Source organism: Heptranchias perlo, chromosome 3 (genome assembly GCF_035084215.1).
Source record: "Heptranchias perlo isolate sHepPer1 chromosome 3, sHepPer1.hap1, whole genome shotgun sequence".
NCBI classification, from domain to species: Eukaryota; Metazoa; Chordata; class Chondrichthyes; order Hexanchiformes; family Hexanchidae; genus Heptranchias; species Heptranchias perlo.
This window is the reverse complement of record NC_090327.1, coordinates 51,570,982-51,589,834: the sequence shown is the minus strand read 5'-3', so window position 1 is coordinate 51,589,834 and position 18,853 is coordinate 51,570,982. Positions and strand designations below refer to the sequence as shown.

Genomic DNA, 18,853 nt, shown 5'->3' with positions numbered 1-18,853 from the left:
TAAAGGGGCAGGTCGAATGGAAACCCCATGAGAGACTCAGAAGATCTTAAAATTTTAAAAATAATAGTGCAGACTTTTTATAGTGCTAGCTTCTGGTGAACTGTGGTAAGTTTTTAATTTAATTCTTGCCCACTAGAAGCTGTGATTTGTATGTCGGTGGTCTTCACATTTATTTAAAGGTGACTAAATTTGTGTTGCCGGGCCATGGCTGGGAAGGCAGCCGCATCCAAGCATGAATCTGACCCCCCTTCAGTCTGTGTTGGAAGGAGCTGGTAAGAGGGTGGCTCCATTCTGCCAGGCAGTAGGTGGAGGAAAAGGGAAAGCAAGTAATGGTATGAAGAATTAAAAACAGAAAATGCTGGAAATACTCAGCAGCTCAGGCAGCATCTGTGGAAAGAGAAACAGAGTTAACGTTTCAGGTTGACGACCTTTCATCAGAACTGGAAAAAGTAAAGATTTAACATTTTTTAAGCAATTACAGAGTCAGGGAAAAGGGGAGGAGGGCACGAAAGAACAAAATGGAAGGTCTGTGATAGGATGGAGGGCAGGGCTCATTAAATGACTAAAGGGATGATGGTGCAGGAAAAAAGAGGGTGGTAATGGAACAGGTAAAGAAACAAGATGAGTCCAGAGAAGCTGTAACTGGCAACAGCAGAACCATTAGGCTGTAAAGTGCCTAATCGAACGATGAGGTTGTCTTCCTCAAGCTTCCATTGAGCTTCATAAGCAAGTGTGGGTATGAAGAATGATGTTGCAGGAATAGGAGGGTCCTGGATGGTGAAGCTTCTCGTTTTTTTTTCCAGGTGGCATGGAGCAGGTCTACGATCAGAGAGAAAGAAGGTCTCTTCTCTGTGGTGGGAAAACAGCTAATGGCTCAGGAGAGGCCCAGGTGATTTTCTTTAGCAGCTGTCAAGGGGCCTTATGGTTGTTGCTCATTCTCTACCTCCAAGTAAGCCATCTCACAAAAGGAGGAACACACAATGCTAAACACAGCCCTCATCAGTAAATGTAAAATACCAACAGCAGTCTGCAATAAGTTCTGAAGCAACAAAGTCGGAGGTGGGCGATCACGTGATGAAACCTCTAACTATACCTCCAACCAGAGTTGGTAACCCTACTGCTGAGGTCAATTGTACTGATGCTTCAGCTGATTTCAGTTAACTCATCACATCCAGATATTGAACCTGGGGCTTGCCTGGTCTACATGATTCAGCCACTAACTAGAAAAACTCAGAGTTATCAATGAACGTGTTTAAACTACAACAACAACTTGCATTTATACAGTGGCTTTAATGTAGTAAAACATCCCAAGGCACTTCACAGGAGTGTTTTCAAACAAAATTTGACACTGAGCCACATAAGGAGATATTAGGACAGGTGACTAAAAGTTTGGTCAAATAGGTAGGTTATAAAGAGCATCTTAAAAGAGGAGAGAGATATAAAGAGGCAGAAAGGTTTAGGGAAGGAATTCCAGAGGTTAGGATCGAGGCAGCTGAAGGCAAGGCCGCCAATGGTGGAGCGATTAAGATCAGGGATATGCAAGAGGCAAGAATTGGAAGAGCGCAGAGATCTTGGAGGGTTCTAGGGCTGGAGGAGGTTACAGAGATAGAGAGGGGTGATGCCATGGAGGGATTTGAAAACAAGGATGAGAATTTTAAAAATGAGGCGTTGCCAGACCAGGAGCCAATGTAAGTCAGTGAGCACAGAGGTGATGGGTGAACGGGACTTGGTGTGAGTTAGGATACAGGCAGCAGAGTTTTGGATGAGCTCAAGTTTACGGAGGGCGGAAGATGGGAGACCAGCCAGGAGAGCATTGGAATAGTCAGGTCTAGAGGTAACAAAGGCATAGATGAGGATTTCAGCAGCAGATGAGCTGAGGCAGGGGCGGAGACCTGCAATGTTACAGAATTGGATGTAAGCAGTCCGGGTGGTGGAGCAGATATATGGTCAGAAGCTCATCTCGGGGTCAAATAGGACGCAGAGGTTTTTTTTCTGAAGTTTATATACACTGCGAATCCTTTTAGTAATTGTCGCCACAGAACTTTAATGGTCTTAATCAGATTTTAAAACAAATGATAATGTAATAAAACTTAAAACTTTTACATAATTAGAATTAGAGAAATATGTGTCCTTTGAAATATACTGAAATTATTGTACTCAATTATTTTTTAAATGAGCTTTAGTAATGTTACATTTTCAAAGATGGCTGTGTTTTAGGATTTGTTGTTTAGATTTAAGTCTTTAATAATTTAAAGATTGATCTGTTTTTCATAGAGTCATAGAGTTATACAGCACGGATAGAGGCCCTTCGGCCCATCGTGTCCGCGCCGGCCATCAAGCCCTTTTTGTTGTACTCTACTACCTTTTCACAATTTTCATTCTTTTTCCCCATCTCTCTGTTCTGGTCTGGATACAGTTCCTGGGATACTGGCAGCTTTCCAGCACTTTGCCCAAATAGCCATCCTTCATTTGTGGTCAATGGACTGAGATTAGGAGCAGGAACTTTAGATTTTTTTTATGCCCTTCCACACACAAACTAATTGTAAATCTCCCAGCCAAAATCATCTAATTTAAACCTGGAGTTTTCTAGCCTGTATGATTTAGTCTCACACCGTGCAATGCATTCTGCCTGTCTCTTTTTAAATGTTTGTAACTTTGAACCGTTTGTCAGAGAATGTTTAAATACGCGACACTTTGTCAGTACAATTGGTGTAGCAGTAATGTGTTAACAGCTCTCATTCTGCTTGAAAGCTACTGATTAAGGTGTGACAATTGTTGAAAACAACCTAATTTTCATGGAACAATAGGATCAAGCACCTCGCTGTCGGCTCCTTCTCTATGGGCATTCTCAACTCTTACAACCGCTTGTATGGAGCAAGAAAACAAGGAACCATCCAGGGGCCATTCAGTCACAAATTACATGAATTGGTTAATGCAAACCGTTTTTTGTTCTCATCAAGCTGTTTTACAAGAAGTTATATCTTGCCTTTTACAAACCAACCTTTTTCTCTCCTCCCCTGATTTATCTTTAGTTAGTTGGTCAAAAAAATGCAGGCTGGTTGAAGTTTTTAAAAAAAATATCAACAATGCGTTCTCGAAAAGTAAGAAGACTTGTAGGGCGGTCGGGTTAAAACCTAAAATGTTGTCCTGTCTTGGGTAACTTTTTAAAAAGTTGTTGAGACGATGAATTACTTCCCGAGGAAAGCCTCACAATGTGGAAAAAACACCAGAACTCATTTCTGGATGTGTAGACTCGAGGACATATTTATTGACAAAAAGATAGATTCACCCCACCCGTGTGGTGGAGTGATCCTGCCATGGTTCCATACACAGCCGTGTTATTGGTTAATTCGCACGTTTTTAAAATCCTTTTACGCCGAAAATTAAGGCAACGTTTGTACAGCGACATCCGCTGTTTTTACTTTAATGATCGGTCAAACGCATCACTCCTGAGTGTGGAAGTTTTTTGAAAAAAAGTTTGGTAACTATTTTGATTAACTTGTTACGATGGATCAGCGGACCACAAAGTACAAGCACAAGCCAGACGGTCAAACATGTGGAAACAAAAGAGCAGCCGAGTGCGGAAGTGAACCAAAAAATATATGCAATAAGCTTTTTAAAACGGTTATATTTTTATTAAAACAATAACATCTGATTTATTACGGAGCATTGGCAATGCCGCAAAGTTTAATGTTTAACCCAGCCGCTTAAAATAAAACAGTTGAAACAAAACTGATCCCTTTTCACTGCTCCATGGGGGAGGTCTGCCAACCGTCATCAAAGCGTCTCGCCACATTGCTTTCACCGGATATTAACCAGCAAAGCACAAAGAAACAACAACCACTTCAATTATAAACAGTTTCATTTGATTTACTTCCAACGAGCTCCAGAAACATCCAAAAACGAGTGTCAAATTTCTTTTTTTAACAAAAAAAACTTTTTAAAAAGTACTAAAAACAAGTCTAGATCGGATTCCCTTGCTGTATGTAAATAGTAAACTTTTTTGAATGGGTTTGTGCTGATGTCAGAGAAGGGATCTTTTCTCACCCCCCCTCCCCCCGCGCCGTGGTTTGGGGGCGGATCTAGGACTGAGGCAGCAGCTGTCAGAGAGAGCTGTCAGCTCCTGAAGAGGCAGTGAGTGAGGCGATCCGATCCGACTTGTTCCGAGAGCCAGGTAGCAGTGATGTGTTTACCTTTTGTTTGAATCCTCCAGCGAGCAACACGTTGGGGCAGAGCGAGCAGGGAGCACCGTCCCTCACAACACAACACAGCGGCCGCGCAGCCACAAGAAGTTGGCATTTTAAATTTTATTTTTCACTTTCCTTGTTCCGTTTTGCTTCTTCGTTTTTATCTGGAAACATATTCGAAAAGATTGTTTTGATTTGTTCGTCGTTTCCTCCTCCCCACCCCCTCCTCCTCCTCTGTGGATCTCGCTGGAGTGCCTGGAGACACATTTTTGGAGCAGGATGAAAGCTAAGAAAGGTTGGTAGAAGCAGTGTTGCACCCTCCATGCTGCTGGCACGTTGTCAAATCGTGTTCACTAGCCTTCTTGAACTCTGCGTTTCTGTCTGGAAATCTTTTTCTTTGTTTAATTTAGCATTTTATTTTAAAATCCTTTTGTTATGGTCAGAATGAAATTGGAGAAGGGCTGGGGAGGGGACAGCGATCGATCGATCGGCTGCTCAGGAGACATAAGGAAAAGTGCCCTTTGGAAAGAGGAGGGTTCAATGGCTTTGTTTGGGCTCTCACCTCGTGGAAAAAGTTTTCCTATGACAAAGCTCGCGTTTCTTCGCACAAAGGTTTAAGATCGAATTGAAGTTTCTCAGGCTGGAGTTTAAATTGGAAAGTTTAATTGTGCTTTCCCCTCTCCGGCTTGTTTGCTTCGTTGTTAAAAGTTTGTTAGAAGTGAGTGGATACAATGAGCCCAGGCGCTGCGGGCTTTTGGGGGATTTCCTATTGATTTGAAAGTCAGAGTGAATTCATACACAATCATTGATATATTTTTACTAATAACCCAAAGACCAAAAAAAAGACAAACTTAAAAACTCCCCATTATATGTGGGCGGAATGTGTGGAATGATTTACAGGAACGGTTATTTTCTGTTGGTCCGCAAAACCTCCACTTATTAAACACCCAGCCGTGCAGAACGTACTTTTGTGTTTTCCCGTCCATTTGCTGAATTAAAGTCGCAGTACTTGGAATTTCAAAGGACACGACGCCGACAAGTAAAAAGCTACCATTTTGTAGAGTCTGTTCCGAATCCTGTAGGGTCGTGTACATCGCGTTAGTTTTGTGGATTAATTTCTGGAGGATGTTTTCCCTGTGCTGGAATATGCTGGAATGTAAAGTTCTTCACTCCCTTCCCCCTCCTTCCCTTGAACTATAGCCAAGTAAAAGAATGTTTGTGACAAGTCCCAGTGTGCACTGTCTTTGCTGTCTGTTTCAAAAGTAATTCAATAGAAACGTTAGTGTTTTTCTGTATTAGTGAAATTGTCATTTAGAAGCTGCTGGGTAAGGTGAGGCGCTTTCAGATCCTGTTGATATAGATTGTAATAGGATCTTATCCCTTTATCTGCGTTGAATAAACCAGACTCGGTTACTTTTGAAGTCTTTTACTCACCTTTCTGTCGTTTACCAGACTAAGATTTTTAATGACGACAGCTTCCCAAGTCACGATGGAAGTTGCTTATATAATTTGAATACATGTAATGGAGCACAAGAAGTTAGCAGCACGTGTTTGGCGAGGACATAATGTTTGATTTTGACTTTCAAGACAGACCAGGCAGAATATATGAAGCACAACAGAAACTACCGAACTAATCTCGCTTTACAAGCGGGTCCCCTTTCTTTTGCGACTCGGTGCTTAAACGGAGTGGAAAAGCACTTGAGATATTTTGGGTGATTTCTGTTCTTTTGTTCTGGGTCAAGCAGATAATGGCCGCTGTAAGTGCTGGAAAAGAGCAGGTATCACTTTACAAACTGACAGTCCGATCGGGTTCATAAATTCAAACTCAGCCAACCAGAGGTTGCCCTGAACAGGGGCCGAGTTTTAGCGGATTTGTCTGAGAATGGGCTGGTTGATTGAAAAGTCTGTGAGGTTAATGAGGTAGTTTGAGAACAGCGAGGGACGGGTTATGCTTCAAACATTACCGCTTCTAGGTTATGAACAACTCAACCTTGTTAGAAGTTTTTAAAAAAACACCGCGCTCAATGAATTGTATCATTTGGTTTTGTTTATAAAACTTATTTCCCAACTCAAAAGTACTGCGCAACCCACTAGATCTGTAATCAGTTCCAGATCCCTCCCCATGCTAAGTAATAGGATCCAGATTAGGAGAAAGTAATTTTCTAGGGACAATTCCTTTCAAATGGGACAAACAAAATGTTTGATATATTTCAAAATGAGCCGTATGACATCCAGGAATGAAAATAGTAGCGCTGAAGACCTGTAGACACGAAGCTGACAGCGAGGCAATGAAAGTGTTAAGGGTATACGTGCCGGAGCAGTGCTGCAAGGCCAGCCCCTATTGATCTGATTTCTCCATTCATACCAGCGTGTCATTTTAACACCTCTTACTCCTTTGCAGCGATGGGGCCGGTGTGCGGCAGCGAGACAGACGAGGACGAGAGTCTGGAGGTACCTCTCGACCTCTCTCATTCAGGGAAGCGGCGGAGACGAGGGAACCTGCCCAAGGAGTCTGTGCGGATCCTGCGGGACTGGCTGTATGAGCATCGCTATAAGGCATATCCGTCTGAACAGGAGAAAACCCAATTGTCGAGGCAGGCACAGCTATCTGTACTGCAGGTGAGTGAGTCAAAACACTTCAGGACAAACGGCAGCAAGTTGCTGGAGGTTATACGATCACAAAAGACTTCATCCTTTGATGATATTGACGTACCTGTAATTTATTTTATACAAATCACAGCTCTTGACAGCGAACAGTTGGCTACAAAATCCAATACTTACATCCACCCAATACTCGAGCTGCTATTCTATAAATTGTTGATGTCAGCTAGTAGTAATGACTGTAGAATTGCAGCAGTGGCAGCATAACCATCTGGAATGCACTGCCTGACAGGGTGGTGGAAGCAGATTCAACAGTAACCTTCAAAAGGGAATTGAATAAATATTTGAAGGAAAAAAAATACAGGGCAATGGCGAAGGAGCAGGGGAATGGGACTAATTGGATAGTTACTTCAAAGAACCGGCACAGGCACAATGGACTGAATGGTCTCCTGTGCTGTACCTATTATGATACTATGGCCTGTGTGTTCAGGAGGCTGAGAGGGTCAGTACACGTTTGAGCACTCTTGAGTTCAGTGGTACAGATCAAATCACACATTTTACTGTTCTCCCTGAAACTTGCAACCAGTCTTTGTTTTATTATTCTCTTGGACTTTATAAATGTATTTGAACGTTTTAGATGATCTTACTGTTTTATGTTTCCTGCAGTGTCACTTAATTGTCTGCTGATGTTAACTGGGAATAGTTAGCTAATGTCTCACACTTGATTGCTCAGCTAATCACACCACACAATGGTCCAGGGAGGGTATGAAACTTTTTATCAATTGCCAGAATATAGCTACACATGGTCCTCCCCCCTTATAGGCTAATACTATCAGACTTGTCCAACAAATCTGAATAGATGCAGCCTTTTATATTGTGGAGTTCCTCCTGCAGGTATCGTACAACTAATGTAGTCACTGCCAGGTAGATTTGGCTCATAACAAAATAGAAGCCCCACAACCAAGTGGCGGGGGAGGGGAATGAATTAGTTGTGCCAGTTGCTTTTTTTTTACAAATTTGTTCTTGTGATGTGGGCAAGGCCATATTTATTGTCCACCCCTAGTTGCCCTGAGAAGGTGATAGTGGGCCTTCTCCGTGAACCAATGCAAACTTTATGGTGAATATGCTACCGCAATGGTGTTAGGTAAGAAATTCCAGGATTTTGGCCCAGTGACAATGATGGGACGGTGGTGGTATACGTCCAAGTCAGGTCAGTTAGTGACTTGAAGGGGAGCCTTTAGGTCATGATCCTATGATGTTGCTGCTCTTATACTTCTTGGTGGTAAAGGTTGCAGGGCTGGGAGGTGCTGTCAAAGTAATGATTGTAAGTTGCTGCAGCCATAGTGCATAGTGATGTTGAGCAGCTTGAGTTGTTGCAGCTTCATCCAGGTGAGTGGTGGGTATTGTATCATTCTATCACACTCCTGACATGAGCCTTGTAGGTGGTGGAGAGGCATTGAGTTTGTCAGAAGGTGAGACATTCAGTACCCAGCTTCTTCCCTGCCACAGTGTTGATATGATTCGTTCAGTTAACTTTCTGGTCAATGGTGACCTGTTTCCCGCTCCCCCCGCCCTCCCAAGGATGTTGATGATGAGCTAAATTAGCAATGGTGGTGCTGTTGAAGATCATGGGGATGTACTTTCACCTTGTTGGAGATGGTTGTTACTTGGCATGAATGTTGCCTGCCTCTTGACTGCTTAAGCCTAGAGGTTGTCCAGGTCTTGCTGTAGGTTGGTATGGGCTGCTGCATTATTGGAGGGGTTGTGAATGGAGCTGAACACCACGGAGTCTTCAGTGACAAAAGGGCAGGTCATTGATGGAGCAGCTGAAGATGGTTGAGCCAAGGACGCTGCCTTGAGGTACTCCAGCAGTGATGTCCTGGGGCTGTGATAATTGGTCTCAAACAACCATGATCATCTATTCTGTCTCTGCTGGGAATACCACACTAAAATAATTACCAAAAAATTATATAGTGAAATTGATGATCTCTTAAACAATTTTATTGTATGTAAAGGGGGTATTCTGTCTAATGGTATGATACTGCGTTCAAACGACTTATCAACCAGTTGGACATAATGTACACTTTCAACTTCACTGGTGTGTTTTTCATCATTTGTGTTTGTATAATGGTAGTTTATTGGGAGGTATTCTCTTTATACACTATGATAAAACTACTTTGCGATAGTAATGTGGAGAAGTCTTGTAACAATGAAATCAGTTTCTTTGTCTGACTTCAGTAGAATTGCAGCATGTCTTCTATTAAGCACTTGTTAAGAGATGTTGAAATTAAAAATGATCTGGTAGTGGCCATTGTTTATGGCATTGGGTGTGAAGTCTATTTGTAAAAAGCGCAATGTTGGAGTTTATTTGCACAACTTAAACCAGTGTGCAGAGAAGCAAAGTAAGTAGCTCATTTTTAATAAACTTGGTGCAAGTTGTAAAGCAGTAGGGCACGTGCTTGTTGGTATGCAGGAAGTTCTTTCTGTATGTAAACACGATGACTTGAATTAAAATAAAATATTCAGTGTGCAAATTGAGACAGACTGTAAGACAAAAAATCTCTGCCAATAGGAGGAGCAACAGTATGGGAGCTGGGAAATGTCACTTACACAACACTGAATAGAGATAAACTATTTCTCCATTGGTATTTTTGTTTTCCAAGTTTCTGAATTGGTTTAGGAACCCCTTCATGCTTGTTTCATCCAGAATCCATGTTCCTTCAAAAGCTGTTTGTTTTTAGTTCAACTGTTCATTACAGTGTTTTCAGAATTTTTTTTAAAAAAAAATTAAATTCCATGCAGTGTGGTTGTCTGCTATAATCTTATCAAGTGATTCGAGCAGAGCATTCAAGTGCATTGATAAAATGTCAGTGATTTTCTTTCATGGTGATGCTGCCAAATTGCTGTGTTGATTAAACATTTTTGTATGTATGTGTGTATGCATATACTTTATTTTTCTCCTTTGGCGGTGTGTTAGTATTATATGTGGCTGCATAATATAGCTGGTGCCTGCAATGGTATAACGGTCCAATTCATGAAGAGTTGAGCAGCTAATTGCATATGCTACATTTCAAACTGCTGGCATGCATTGGCATAGCCATGCAAAATGTAGAAATCAGCTCCGTAAAGTACCTGAAAACAGAAGTGAACCTTTTTATTTATTGTGACAAAAAGGTATGCTTAGGTAGCAGTGCACAAATATTTTTATTGTTAAGTGGGCCCTTGTTTTTGCGAAAATTCACAAAGAGCCTTCAGAACAAAATCATAGCTAATCTGTCCATAATTAAACTATATAAATGTTGTGATACCATTGCCTCTTAAGAACCTGAGTACTATCAGTATGAGTATAACAAAGAAAGAACTTGCATTTCTATCATCATCGTTCGTCCTTCAATATCGAAGAAAACAGCCAGAATAGCGTCTCATTTTTTGCAGTGAGTTCTTTGGTAACTGATGAGACCTATTTTTGCTAGGAATGAGCGTCCACAGATTGAACAGTGGGAGGTTGGGAATAATGATTTTTCAAGCAAGACTTTCTGAGTTGGCATTTACATTCAGCATCAGCAATGCGACGGACCTTGTTGTAGGAGGTGTCTTCATGGATGGTTTTTCACTGTGCTTTCTTATCTTGAGCAAGTTGTTCCTACTTGTGGACATCTATTTGGCACTGTTTCAGAGTAGCTTTTAAGCAGTCTTTATATTTCTTTTGCTGAAATCTCTTCCCAGTTGTCACTGTACCATAAAAGATCTTCTTGATTTGTTCATCAGTTATATAGTGCCTCATCGTATCCCAAAATGTTTCATATATAATGCATTGCTATTAAGTATATTCATTGTTATTTAGGCAAACGAGAGAGTCAGTTAGCATACAGCGAGGTCCCACAAATGGTAAATGAGAGAAAAGACCATTTAATCTGCTTTTGATGATATTGGTTGAAGGAAGCATGTTGGCCAGAACACAGAACTCTGCTCATCTTTGAATAGTGGCATGGAATCTTGCACCCACCTAAATGGGCAGATGAAGACTTTGTTTAGCATTTCCGACAGTGCAGCACTTCATTGCGACACTGAAATGTTGTCCTAGCTTGTGTGCTGTTAGTACTATAGGTTCTTTCATCTATTCCAAACCTGTCTTGGTAAGACTTAAACAGCATGGGGTAGAGTTTCCATTTATGGTGCAATTGGCAAAATGCGATTGAAATTGCGCTGGTTAGGTTAGGATTCAAGTTTGCATTAAAATCATTTGCACAAGCACAAACATAAAATCTTCCATGTACCCGCGTAATAGAATGTAATTTATTTTTTTCTTTCCATTAACATGTATTCCTTGATGTATTTAAGAGTGGTAACTTGGTGCAGTTTTACTAATACAGCTGAAAACTGGTTTATCAGCAAAAATAAGCATTTTTAATAAGGGTGTCCAGTCCTCCAGCTGTGAGTAACCGGATTTAAAATCACTGAAAATGACCTAATAAAAACTATACTGAACTATTTAGTTTCATTGTTGTACACTAGTCAGTTTCTTAGTGAATTAAATATTTTTTGACCTGAAAAACTTTTAAAACGTGCCTATTAGTGCCTGTGCACCTGAGAAAATGAAAGCAATTTGAAGAACCTTCCCAAACCAGCGGAATTCCGCAATTTCTACCTGAGAGTGTGGCCAGTTTTATGGGCAGGGCCTGATTCGGGTGAATTGAATCTTGAACCAGTGGAAAAGGTCGCGGAAAACACAAACGTAAGTGGTTTTGGGCATAACTCACATGTTTAAAATTCCCCGATCTTTTGCGCTGGCTCGGCCAATTTCGCCCGGATTACACTGATATTACTAGCGGAAACGAACAAAAACTTGACCCCCATGTTTCCAAATAGCTTTTCATCTATATCGTAATTAATGTCTTTTTTTTCTGAAAACACTGACCCTGTCTTACAATTTTATAGGCACCGGCCATCCTCTGCTTTTAACAGTTCAGATAGAAGCATTGGGCTATTCAACTGTGAGAGGGTATCATAGCTAAGTCTTTGCCCAACATCGAAACACACACTTTCTGTCATTGGTCACTAAACAACAATCAGATGTGAGAACCGTGGCTGGTTTTACCCTACAATTGCTGAGGCCAAATTAGCTGCCCCTGGTGCTGCTCCATCTGAGATTAGCTGACTCTGCACAGACAATGATCGAAACCTTGGACAATGCTGGTCTGTAATTATCAGTTCCACACTGGATAGTACTTTTACCCATTGAGTTAACAGAGAAGCTTCTCCTAAGTATATAGAGGTGAGGTGAAAAAAGCACTCCTGATAAATGAAAGAAATGATTTTTGATCTGATATGGGCAGTACTCTGATACTTAAAAGTAAAGTTTGTTGAATATTTTACTACTACAATATTTTGTAGGAAATTCTAGCTTCAGCCACACCAGAGGAAGCATTAGAACATAATGGCTCCACATTGTGTTATAATCATGTCCATCAAGCCCTGTATAGAAAGGCATTTGAACTACTTGATGACCAAACAAAATGCTATAGAAGTAAGGCTGAGTTGAGAACCTTGAAGATGCCCTATGGCATTTTGAGGGTATTTTTGAGTGAGTCAGTTCAATAACTTCAATCAGGTTTACTTGTAATGCATGAAATGCAGTGTTGAAATTCAACTGAAAGAAAGTTGCTGACTAAATTGTGTAGGGCAGTCTGCATTATCCATAGGCACTGTGGAATTGATTCTGTGCTCTCGGTGTGGCAGCAGTGCTGCTGTACTGACTGCAGACCATACTATAAATAAATAAATTCATGCCTCCCACTTTTCCAGGATCCTAAGAATAGGGAACGGCAAACACAAGCCTCTTTCTTTTGGCCTTCCAATGGGGACAAGCATACTAATTCAGTAAAGAGGGAAAGTTGACCCTTGAAGGTCACATATCCCTGCTTGAACGCTTCTGTCACTGAGCCCCCAAGTACCAGTGTGAAAGTGCCTAGTGAGAAGAGCCCAAGGAAACGGAATGTGATTTTTAATAGCTGAAACCATCAAAGACTGCAAAAAAAAACATACTTCTGTTATACTGAAACCTGGTGTCATTAAGTACTGAATATGGATTATTGAAACTTCCAGTGAACCGAGTGTTCTTAATAGCTGCTTGAATTAATACCTGCATGAAACCATTCACTAAGGTGAGTCTAGATATCAGTACAGTGATGTAGGGTCTGTAATTCAGATGGATTATGTTGCAGATGGAGGTCAGATTCTGGGCAATTTTGGACCTCCCAATGTACAGTAGAGTATTATAGTACACTTTAGATCAAGACCAGATTCACATGTTTTATATTAAACTAGTTGAGTGATGAGTACAGAGTGACCTTATCCCAAGCGTCCTCATAAAGCATCCTACGTGTATCTAAACTCTTCAGAATGCGCCTGAATGGTACAGAACTTTCATTACATTGAAAATGCTAAACATTTTTTTTCCTTTTTAAATCTTTATTTCAAAAAGCATCAAAGGACAAAGCTTATATGCTGAATATCTGCAGTCATTTCATTCAGTTTACACTAGCAGAGTGATGAATGTGTAGCTGGGGATTTTTAAAAATTCTGTATTTGGTTGCTAAAATGTGTCGTTGGTTAATAGAATCTTACAGCCATTTGGCCCAACATGCCAGTGCCGGCTCTTCAAAAGAGCTATCCAATTAGTCCTACTCCCCTGCTCTTTCCACATAGCCCTGAAAATTTTTCCTTTAAAAGTATATATCCAACTCCCTTTCGAAAGTTACTATTGAAATGTTTTAAAATAGTTTTTTGAAGAATTTTAATACTGGGGAATGGAACTCTTCCTATTTCAGATGCTGTGACAGCATCAAGCACTCCTGGGTCAAGTATAGCACATCCAGATACAGATTAAAACTGCATCTACCCTGTACCAATAATGTGCTCTACTACACAAGTGTGGCATTTTCTATTTCCCACACTTGCCATCCAAATTCAATTCACATAAAACTGTTGTAGTTGGTAGAGATGAGGAGACCATCATTCTGCCAGTCAGGTCGAAGAGGTGAAAGGTGATTGTGCCACCCAGTTCATATTCGCACTTGTTTAAATTTGCAGTCATGGCCTCAAGTTTCTGGCTGTGGACTTCCCTGATGTCAAGGTATTTTGTACAAGCAAGTAATGTAAAATCACCACTGCCGATCTGTATCATTAGGCTAAGAGTTCAGTTTGGCCCATAGCTTACAGTGGCAGTAGTTTGGCATTGACAGTGTGTGACAGGAGGTAGAAACAGTACCTGGGACGGGTATCTCTACAATCTTGTTTATCTTGCAGAACTAGTGCAGTAGATGGAGCTGCTTTCAGCAACAGTGCTATATTATAAATGTGGCATCAGCTGGGTGGCTAAATTTGATTCAAATTGTATTTTAGCTCATTGTTTTCTTAATGGGTTAAGGATTAATTGTGCACTCCTGGGGTGGGTGGGGGGAAGCCATGCTCAAAAGGAATGAGGGTTGGAGATAGGGTTACAGCACATGACCTAATTCTCTGACTTGTGCAAAGTGTGGAATTGCAGAATTAATTCTTTAGTATGTTTATTCTGTTTATAAAGAAGTAGCTGAACTTGATATATTTAGAATTCTCTGCTTTCTGATGTTCATCCATATAGCATTTATTTTGAATTATTTGTATTTTTTCATAATATTGAATAGAGTTCAGATATGTTTGTGGGTAGCACTTTTGGCAGAACTTCTTCCAGTCCATTTGAGTTAACATCATTTAATAAAAAGGTGTACACATGCTGATTGTCCTCTTTCCTGCTGAATTCCAGGTCTGTAACTGGTTCATTAATGCACGCCGCAGACTGCTGCCAGACATGCTGAGAAAGGACGGCAAGGACCCCAATAATTTCACCATCTCTCGCCGAGGGAGCAAGAGTGCAGAGCACACCTCGGTACAGATCTCAATGACTTCTAACAGCTATATTCCAGACCTTGATGAAAGATCATTTGGATCCACGAGCTCATGCCCAGATAATGGGGCGACCTCTCCATGTAGCACCTCTTCTGCAGGGGCATTCCTGCCAAGACCTTCGGTCATATGCCACACTACTGTCTCCACACCGAATGATGTGCCTTTACACTACTGCCCACCTGCCAGCATAGAGGGAATCTCTAAAATGCATCCTTTGTCATGTGCAGCCTTAGTGGATACCAATCCCGGATGCTCCAAAGATGCTGTTCAAGTGGGGTCAAACCCACCACCCCAGAGTGGACTATTTAATACTCCTCCACCCACTCCTCCAGACCTCAATCAAGATTTCAGTGGATTTCAGCTGCTGGTAGATGTTGCGCTCAAACGAGCAGCGGAAATGGAATCCCAGTCCAAGTCTATGGCCTAAATCCTACCCACTCTGGCTGCCAAACTGACTTGAGGGGAGAAAAACACTAAAGCAAAAACCTTTTTTGTGTGGAAAACAGATGCTTTATGCAGCATGATGCCTTCTTATTTGCACAAGGGAATCCCAAAACGTGGCTTCCTATCACGGAATTGTCTTAACAAACTGCTCACATGGAGACCGATGAACTCATGACTACTATAGATAGAGGTTCTTTATGTTTTGTAGTTGCTGATAATGTGAGAATTTTCCCATGATTATGTGATTCTTTACTTTCAATCTGTGCAATATTTAGATAAACAGAGCCTTCTTATCACTCTTATCATTCCTGCATGGAAAAATGATGTGGCCCGTGCATTGTTTAGAATAACAGTTTTTATATATAATTATGTATTGTCACTGGGGCTTGTTTCTAAACTGAATTTTGATTATTCCTTTAGTCGTTATTTCAGTGTAAAGCAGCGGACCATGGACCTGGAGAACAGAACTTTAATGTACTTCTCTTGCAGTGACTGTTTATTGTGCAGACTTTTCCTTGCTTTAAAGTTCCAGTTGTTACAGCAGGCCCTGCGCACAGGCATTACCACCCCTGCTTGTCGCTCAATATTGTTTTACCTGTGGCTGCCATCACTGGTGTGCTGCTATTGTTATGATAGCCATGATTACCCAACTTTAAGGTTAGCTGCTACATCTGTACAAGTAGTGATGACCAACATGCAGTGAGAGACTAAACCAACCACTGCAAGTTTAAAATGTTTTGGTTACTTAGTTGATAATCTAATCGCCAATGTTTCAGATTTGGTGGCTATAGGCTGGCCAAAATCTAAATGTGGCACAAAAGGGCTTGAATGTACAGCTCCCATATTGATACTTCTGGCTTTGGTTTCTCTTGTGCATACTTCACATGGGGGCACTGGATCAGAAGTCTGGGTACATCCAGGTTCTCCTCTTCCATTAGTGATGGAGACTCGTACCTTCCTGGAACATTGCCTTTTGTAACTTGGTGTTGTGAGGTCTGGATGGGCTACTAATGGAACTCATACATTCTCAGTTAGCCACTTTCCACTGTCAATATCTTGAGATATTGATGTTGAAAGTCATCCATGGTGGCTGTGCCATTGTGCTCTCTGAATTTTCTAGGTTGTAATTCAAAATGAAGTTGAGACCGACTTAAGTGAAGGACGTTGTTATGTTTCTATAACTGCTGTTACTTAAAAATTTAGGCCCTGAGATTCCATGGGGCTTTTCCTGATCTCTCGCTGTAACTCTTGTTTACACCGTTTCTCTGGGGTGTTCTGCCGGTCTCCTGCCCGATTTATGGAAGGAACATGGGAGAATCCCTGCAGAATTTCAGGACAAAAGTTTAAATATATGACTAAATTTACTAGTAGGCATAGGGACTACTATGTAGCATACTATGTAGCCATGCCAGTGCCGGTTTTGGTTTCTGTCACCCTGACAATGCACCTTATCCCAAAGACCAGGCCCTGTTGCATTCCATTTCATTCTCCAGTTTCTCAGTGCTGGAGGAGAGAAGTCCTGCTGGGGGATGTTTGCTACTCTTCTTTTAAATACTAAACTTGGCTGCTGACCCTTTAACCATTGGAGAGAAGAAAGCTTCTTTTCTGGGATGACTCCCAGGAGTAGTAGAAACAATGTACTCTACAACCTATTTACTTTTCTTCGAGGGGGACGTGAAAGAATGTAATTTAAAAAGCAGTTTCCATGTCTTAAGATATTAAGTGGCAATTGTAGTGTGACTGCTTTAGCAATTAGTTTGGGAAAAAAACAAAATTGGTGGAGCCCTGGATGTAGGTTAGTGAGTGGGTTTTGGGATCTTTTAGCTGGGGAAAATGTGAGATTATTTAAAGTACCCATATTTTTTTACCCAGTTTGCAATGCATGCCTGGTGCTCCTGTTAACCTGTCTGCATTATGAGCAAATAAATGCCGAAATCATGATGCAAATAGGCCATGCCATCCACCATCCATTGCCCACGTACAACAGCTGGTAGGACGGCTAAACCAGTTTCACCATTCCCAAGCAATTTAATACAATGGAGAAAGGGTTATGATTTGCGTAGTTGATTGATTTTCAAACTGGTTATGCGACATATGAAGCGATTTCTGCTGTCATAATGTCAGCTGTGCCACTTTCGGCACTGCTGAAAAGCAGGTTATGGAGCAAGACTATGGCCCTGAAATTCCTTGGGGGTTCTTGCCGTAACTTCGTTGGGAGTCCAGCGGAACCCCCCCCCCCCCCACTAAGAAACAGCAACAGTTGCAGTTTTCATCCATTTATGTCGTTTGTCTGAGGGTTCCCACTAAAGTTACAGCGGGAGTTGAGGAGAATCCCCCCCACCCCACCTATGGAGCCTATGAGTACAGATGCTGGAATTAAATCCTACCTCCTGAAGATGGATCACACAGTTTGTAAGTTTTCTCCAGGTCCTAATACCTACTAATGTAAGGAGCTGGATCTTGTCCTGTGATAAAGCCAAAGATCCAGCGCAAAAAAATGGATTCTGAATCTGACTTTAAAAAGGGAGTCTGGTCTCTATATCTGTACCTCTTAAAGAATTATGATCAACTTTTTTTTTTGGATGGGGTCTAATTCTTTGACTTTTTTTGTATAATTTATTATACTTTGGATGCTGATGACCTGACAGGCATTGACTTACTGTTGCTGACTGACACTTGAATGGCAGCTGAATTAATATACCATTAAAATGACACAATCACTGAAGCGTTCCAAATTATTGATTGTCATCACTGATATAATTCAGTTCACATAATTCCTTTTGTAGTTGGTCAACAGTACTGTGTTGAAACAACATTATTTTTCCTGACTAAAATTAATCATAATTCTTTAACATTTTTTAAAAAAAAGTTAGTGCAGTTTCCTACTTTTAAACTAGATTTTTTTTAACCCTTCAATTTAGAAGGTACTTGTACAGTTTACATCACTGTGGTCATCTTGAAGATTGTAAAACTGAGTGAAGATAAGCCTGTACTGTATGAACCTGGTCCATTTTTGCATTGACGTTTGCCTTATTGACTAGTCAGGTTGCAAAGGCCTGTAAAGACTGACTAAAGCTGCAGTATTCCTCTTTGCCTTGCCACTGGATTCTCCAGGCAGGGTTCTTCTCACTTCCTAACTATAGGGTGGAGGCATCAGAATGCAGTTTCACAATGTACCCAATTTTGATTAAAAATAATAAATTACTTTATTCCTTCCTAATTCCGGTTCTGTTTTTTTCTCTATATCTGAGAGCAATGTCTTTTTTTGGGATAAGGCTTTGCACAGCAACCATGAGAACAATGTCTTTTTTTTTGGTATGGGGAGTGAATAGGACTTCACACTATTCAAGAATTTTACAACACCAAGTTATAGTCCAGCAATTTTATTTTAAATTCACAAGCTTTCGGAGGCTACCTCCTTCCTCAGGTGAACGATGTGGAAATGAAGTCCTCGAAATGAAGTCGCATTTATAATTCACAGAACAATGCTGGTGATAACAGACAGTTTTTTCAACTGCCCGTTGCCAAGGCAATCAGTGTGCAGACAGACAGGTGTTACCTGCCAGGTCTCAGAATATACAAATCACCAAAAAAAACAACAAACAAAAAAAAACAGAGATAGAGAGGTAGAAACATAGAAAAGACAGCAACTGACCCGTTATATTAAAAACAGA

At 40.9% G+C, this 18,853-nt stretch overlaps 1 protein-coding gene across 2 annotated transcripts; it reads left to right on the top strand.

Annotated features, from left to right (window-relative positions):
- Positions 1–4,019: 4,019 nt before the first annotated feature.
- Positions 4,020–18,399, top strand: LOC137313927 (homeobox protein AKR-like). Of its 2 annotated transcripts, none has more exons than XM_067979649.1 (3): positions 4,020–4,482; positions 6,589–6,806; positions 14,593–18,399. In XM_067979649.1, exons 1-3 carry the CDS (start codon positions 4,467–4,469, stop codon positions 15,160–15,162), a joined length of 804 nt encoding a protein of 267 aa, XP_067835750.1. In that variant the 5' UTR covers positions 4,020–4,466; the 3' UTR covers positions 15,163–18,399. The 2 variants fall into 2 exon arrangements, with proteins under 2 accessions (XP_067835750.1, XP_067835751.1); XM_067979650.1 differs by having other exon boundaries at positions 4,021–4,174.
- The last annotated feature ends 454 nt before the right edge of the window (positions 18,400–18,853 follow it).

What these genes read in the sequence shown, in the direction of transcription:
- LOC137313927 (XM_067979649.1), top strand. An exon ending in CACAGCTATCTGTACTGCAG is followed by an intron (nt 6,807 to 14,592) that starts GTGAGTGAGTCA and finishes GCTGAATTCCAG; the next exon opens with GTCTGTAACTGGTTCATTAA.